Raw genomic sequence first — 5,961 nt, forward strand, 5'->3', positions numbered from 1 at the left:
TTTTTGTAGCTCGTTACAGCTCTCCTTCCACACACACTCTTTCTCAGTGTTACAAGTTATACTAGGAGGCGCTACAAATCCGTGCGGATACATACCGCCGGGCGTTGCATTGTTTTAACAATCAACAATATTACTACAACTATCAACAATATTACTACTATTACACAAATATTACTATACTAAACAATTACTATTACACGATAAATTTCACATTTTACATGATTATGAAAAGTAATATAAAGTTTTTTTAAAAAAATATTCATTCAATTGGCAATAAACAAATCTTGGAAATGGGCCTTTTAAAGATCCTTTTGTTCGTTTTAATACTACAAACACGAACTCTGCCATCCTTTCCCGGAAAGACCTCCACAATTCTACCAATTGGAAAATTACATATAGCTAAATTATCTTCCTTTATCAAAACCATATCTCCAAATTTAATGTTTTGCTTATCAATGTACCACTTCGACCTTTGTTGCAAAGTTGACAAATAATCTTTGTGCCACTTTTTCCATATTAATTGCACGAATTTAGTGGTTTTGTGCCATAAACTCAACCTATTATCAGATACATTGGTTACATCTGGTTCAACAATTGATGTGAACGGTCTTCCGATCAGGAAATGGCCTGGAGTGAGAACGCTCAAATCATTGGCATCTGAAGATAACGGGGTAAGCGGTCTTGAGTTTAAAACTGACTCAATTTGAGTAGTTACAGTCAAAAAATCTTCATAAGTTAATTTCTTATCACCCACTACTCTTTTCAGATGATATTTGAAGGATCTCACTCCAGCTTCCCAGAGCCCTCCAAAATTCGGACTCCTAGGTGGCAAAAATTTCCATTTGATATTTTCATGACTCATATAATTACATAAACTCTTATCAGGATTTTTAACTAAGCTAAATAATCGCTGTAACTCATTATTACTCCCAACGAAATTAGTCGCATTATCTGAGTACAGAATACTGCTTTTTCCTCTACGCGAAAAAAATCTCTTTAATGTAGCTATAAATGCTTGAGAGCTCAACTCTGTCACAAGCTCCAAATGAATCGCTTTTGTGACGAAACATACAAAAATCGCGACATAAATTTTTTGAAAAGTACCTTTCCGTTGGTTCTTGTATTTAATTGTAAATGGACCGCAAAAGTCCACACCTGAAATGGCAAATGGAAAGTTTTGACTCACACGACTTTTGGGTAGATCACCCATAAGTTGATCACAAGTTATTGGTTTAGCTTTAAAGCACGACAAACACTCACGAACTACTTTTCTACAATTAGATCTGCCATTGATTGGCCAAAATCTTTGCCTTATAATAAACAATAATGTTTGAGGTCCAACATGTAAATTCTTAATATGATTACTAATAATTATCAATTGTGTTAATTTATGTTTTTCTGGTAACAACAATGGGAATTTTTTGTCAAAGCACAAATTACTATTGGACAAACGTCCACCTACTCTTAAGAGACCTTTTTTATCAATGAAAGGACATAAATTTCTTACCTTACTCTGCTTTGAAACTTCACCTGTAATTTCTAAATCTCTGATTTCCTTGCTGAACTCCCGTTTCTGCACTAAACTTACCAATTTTAGCTCAGCTCTTTTAAGTTCATCTGGAGACAAAGACCCAGTTGATGTGTCATAAGTGCTCCGACAATTATCGATGAACCTACATACAAAACTTAATACACGAATGAGTTTACTATAATTATTACTAATTTCCAAAAAATTATTAAGAAAATTACTATTATCACTAATAAAACAATTGAAGTCACTAGATGGTTTAAATTCATTAGAAAATTCATCTTCAATAACTCTGGATGGAATGTCTCTATTTGGATATTCACTGTTACACAAGAAATTTGGTCCTTCAAACCACAATCTACATTGTGAAAGTTTATCAGGATCGAGACCTCTGGAGATAATGTCTGCTGGGTTCTCAGTTGATGGTACATATCTCCAACTGTCAATGTTAGTTAAGTCTTGAATCTGGGATACACGATTGGCAACGAAAGTTTTAAGTAGAAATGACTCCTTACGTATCCAAGAAAGCACAATCATGCTATCACTCCATAAGTATATGTTGGATATAGGCAAATCAAGAGCTTTTATCACTTTTTTCACTAATTTGGCTAGAAGCAGTGAGGCACAGAGTTCTAGTCTTGGGATGGTTACTCTTTTCAAAGGTGATACACGACTTTTGCTAGCAATCAATTTGATAGTCGCTGCTTGACCATTTTTAACACACTTACAGTAAACAACAGCACCGTAAGCAACCTCTGACGCGTCGGCGAATCCATGAATTTCAATCATGTCAGCTCCCTCTGTAAGTATACATCTATCAAATTCCATGTTGTTAACACTCTTTAAAGCTTCGACAAACTTCTTCCACTCTTGGATTTGTTTCTCAGGTAGTTCTTCATGCCAGTCCAGCTTTAAAGACCATAGCTGTTGCAAAAATATCTTTGCTTTTGACACTACTGGTCCAAGCAATCCAAGGGGGTCGAAAAGGCGTGCAATTGTGGATAAGACACAGCGCTTCGTGACTTTCGAATCTTTTCTTTGTGATGCACTACAGGTAACTTTAAAATAAAGACTATCTTTCATCGGACTCCAGGAAACTCCTAGCACTTGAGTTCCATCACAGTTAGTAAAATTATATATTTCTTCACCATCAGAAACTAACGCTGCGCAGTTGCTATGCCATTTGTGGAGTTGCATGCCAGCATTTCCTAAAATACCAATTAACTGATTTTTAAGTTCTTTTGCAGTTGCTAAATTATCAGAGCCGGTCAACACATCATCTATATAAAAATCATTTTCAATGACTGGAGCAGCAAGAGGATAATTTTCTCCTTCATCAATAGCTATTTGCTTTAATGTACGAGTTGCTAGAAATGGTGCACACACCGTACCGTAAGTGACGGTATTCAACTCGTAGGTTTTGACAGGTCCTTCCTCTTTTTCTTTCCAAAGAATACGCTGCAATTTTCTTTGGCTTTGGTGAATTAAGATCATTCGGTACATTTTCTTTATGTCTGCTGTGAAGGCATAGACATATTTACGGAACCTTGTCATGATGGAAAATAAATCACTCTGAACTATGCCTCCATTTAATTGCAAAGAATTTAAGGAATTACCAGCTGAGGTAGGATAACTCGCATTAAAAACAACTCTTAGGACAGTAGATTGCCTATCAGGGCGGTAAACTCCTAAATGGGGAATGTAGTAAGTGGCTTCTTCCTCTTCATCATCCGAAATTTCTGACATGTGTCCCATCTCTAAATATTCATGAAGGAAATCTTTATATAAAGATAAATAATTTGGCTCTTTAATTAAACGTTTCCACATCAGATTTAATTTCTTAAACGCAAACTCTTTAGATTTTCCCAAATGTTTAGGATCCTCTTTTAAAGGCATCTTTACTATGTACCGTCCCTCAGAATTTCTAGCACAGTTGTTTTTAAAATGTTCTTCACAAATAATTTTTTCTTTACTCTCAATTATTTCAGTTTCGATATTTTCTATCTCCCAAAAACTTCTAACAGTTTGTTCTAAATCAAGAGTTTCTTTAACTAACCCACAATGGATTTTATTATCCTCCATATTTGATATGCTTCCACTAACTAAATAACCAAACACAGAATTTTGTAAGATTAAATTCGAGTTAGGAGGGTAAATTTGCCCAGGTTTTATTAGCTCAAAAAAGGATTCCGCACCAATTAATAAATCAACTCTCTGCGGAATGTGAAAATACTCATCAGCTAAGTTAATGTTTTCCAACCCTTCCATACACTTGTTTACTTTCTTTGAGGGTGTGAGATCCGTAATTCTAGGAACAACTAATAAATTCAGATCTGCGTTAAAAGTTCGGGATTTATTTATTAAAGTAGCACAAACTTGAGACCTAACAGAAATAGCTGAATCATTCAACCCAGACACTACTATGTTAATTTTATTCTTTCTCAATTGTAGGCGATCTGCACATTCTTTACTTATGAAATTAGACATCGATCCCGAATCTAATAAAACACGAACTTCACTCTCATTTCCAAAAGAATCACATAAATAACAAATTGCCGTACTCAAAAGAACTGTTTTGTTTTTATTCCAGACATAACTACTCGTGGCCGAAAAGATATTGGCGCCTGTGTTTTGCCCTTCGCATGCTGCGGGTGTAAATTCAGAAGCAAGTGGAGAGAGGGGGGGATTTCCTCTATCAATTTGTTTTTTATTCGATTCTGAATTCATAATGTTCTCCTCTCTTATTTTTGATTTCTCTGAATAATTATGTTCTCGATTAAAGTGTAATGAAATATGATGCCTTTTACCACATTTAGCACATGAATATTTTGATTTACAAGACATCACTTTATGTTTACCAAGACAATTAAAACACAATTCATTATCTTTAACAATTTGCAGTTTCTCAAACACAGATAATTTCTTATAAGTAGAACACATATAAAGGGGGTGATTTTCATTACATAAAATGCACTTCGAACTCTTAACATCAGACAAAAAGGTTTTAGAAATATTTCTTTCATTATGACTTTTATTATAAGAGCACTTAGTTAAAGATTTTCCGCGAGAAGTCATAAATAAATCTATTTCCTTTCCTAGTTTAATTGGTTCAAACCAGGTGTCCGATTGTTTTACACTTATATAAGTAGCGGTTTCCCTGTCCAATGTTTGGAAGAGTTTATCAGAAATTATTAGCTGATTTAATGTTTTGAAATCTGTGACATTTCTTAATTTTAAGTAATAATCCCAACTAGTTGTTAAACGTGACGCAAACTGGACGTGCGTTTCGTTTAACTGGCGCGTGGTTGTTTTGAAATTGTCCAGACAAGATTGAGCCGTTGGCTGAAATTCTCTAAGTACTATTTCTTTCACTTTTTCATAATTATTAAGATCATCATCACTTATATATGTGATAATATTAGACGATCTTTCCCCAAGTAGATTAAGAAGAATCTCTGATTTATATTTATCTGGCACACACTTAACTATAAATGCTCGTTCTAACGATGTAAAGAAGAATCCCCAATTTTCGGGTTTACACGGCACTTTAATGGTCAATGTTCTAATGCTCTTAATCAAAGAATCTAGGGAATTATTAGATTCAATTAGCTCTATATTATTCTCTTTTGGCTCAGAACGAATGCGTGCAATTTCTAATTCAGTTTTTGTTCTCTCGAGCTCCTTTGGCTCAGCACGAATACGTGCAATTTCTAGTTCAGTTTTTGCTCTCTCGAGCTTTATATTCTCTAACTTTAATTGTTTTGATTCTTCAGACTTGCGCTCTTCTACTATTAAACTTACTAGATCACTAACAGTTTCAGAGTCAGTTTTATATTTTTTACAACTTTTAATTATATCAATTAAGTTTACCACAGTCATATCATCACTAATCTCTAGATCTAGTTCACTGGCAATAAGCCTTAAATCATCTTTTTTACAATTCTTAAACATTGTAAATTAAAGTATTTTATTAAAAAAAATCAAAACAATCCTACTTCGAATGGGAAAGCACGAATCCACAGTTTTCTCGTAACACTGTCCACAATGGTTATCTCTTAGAACTCAAAACGAAACTCTTTTCGTTAATTGTTTTAATTTTGCTGATTTTTTCTCCTGGTGAGCGGACCACTTATGTCGACGCTCAGGTAAATATGAACTCGCTCAATAAACAGAAAATAAGCGGACTGTAAATTCACAATATTTATTTATTATTATTTGGAAGAGAGCTTTTTTGTAGCTCGTTACAGCTCTCCTTCCACACACACTCTTTCTCAGTGTTACAAGTTATACTAGGAGGCGCTACAAATCCGTGCGGATACAAAGTCAATATGTAAAGTAAAAAATATTAAAAGAAGTGATTAATGATGATATGAAATGAATATTCTCCTCATGCAGAACTGCGCGCCCTTTCACAAATCATCTTACCATCCGCA

The 5,961-nt window shown here is 34.4% G+C and overlaps 1 protein-coding gene across 1 annotated transcript; it reads right to left on the reverse strand.

Annotated features, from left to right (window-relative positions):
* Positions 1–259: 259 nt before the first annotated feature.
* On the reverse strand, positions 260–5,479 carry LOC147808521 (uncharacterized). The gene is made up of 3 exons (XM_087162596.1): positions 4,803–5,479; positions 1,750–4,685; positions 260–1,617 (listed from the first exon to the last, which is right to left on the reverse strand). The coding sequence occupies exons 1-3, from the start codon at positions 5,477–5,479 to the stop codon at positions 260–262; spliced, it is 4,971 nt and encodes a 1,656-aa protein (XP_087018722.1).
* Between the last annotated feature and the right edge of the window lie 482 nt (positions 5,480–5,961).

The sequence above is a fragment of the Parasteatoda tepidariorum genome, chromosome 5, assembly GCF_982258835.1.
Source record: "Parasteatoda tepidariorum strain Cologne lab strain chromosome 5, Ptep-v5.0, whole genome shotgun sequence".
NCBI lineage: Eukaryota > Metazoa > Arthropoda > Arachnida > Araneae > Theridiidae > Parasteatoda > Parasteatoda tepidariorum.

Coding starts and splice junctions, on each gene's coding strand:
- LOC147808521 (XM_087162596.1), bottom strand. CDS start 5,479: ATGTTTAAGAATTGTAAAAAAGATGATTTAAGGCTTATTGCCAGTGAA. Junction 4,686..4,802: donor TTAAACGAAACGCACGTCCA/GTTTGCGTCACG, acceptor AACATTGGACAG/GGAAACCGCTACTTATATAA. Junction 1,618..1,749: donor TTGTTTTATTAGTGATAATA/GTAATTTTCTTA, acceptor CTTTGTCTCCAG/ATGAACTTAAAAGAGCTGAG.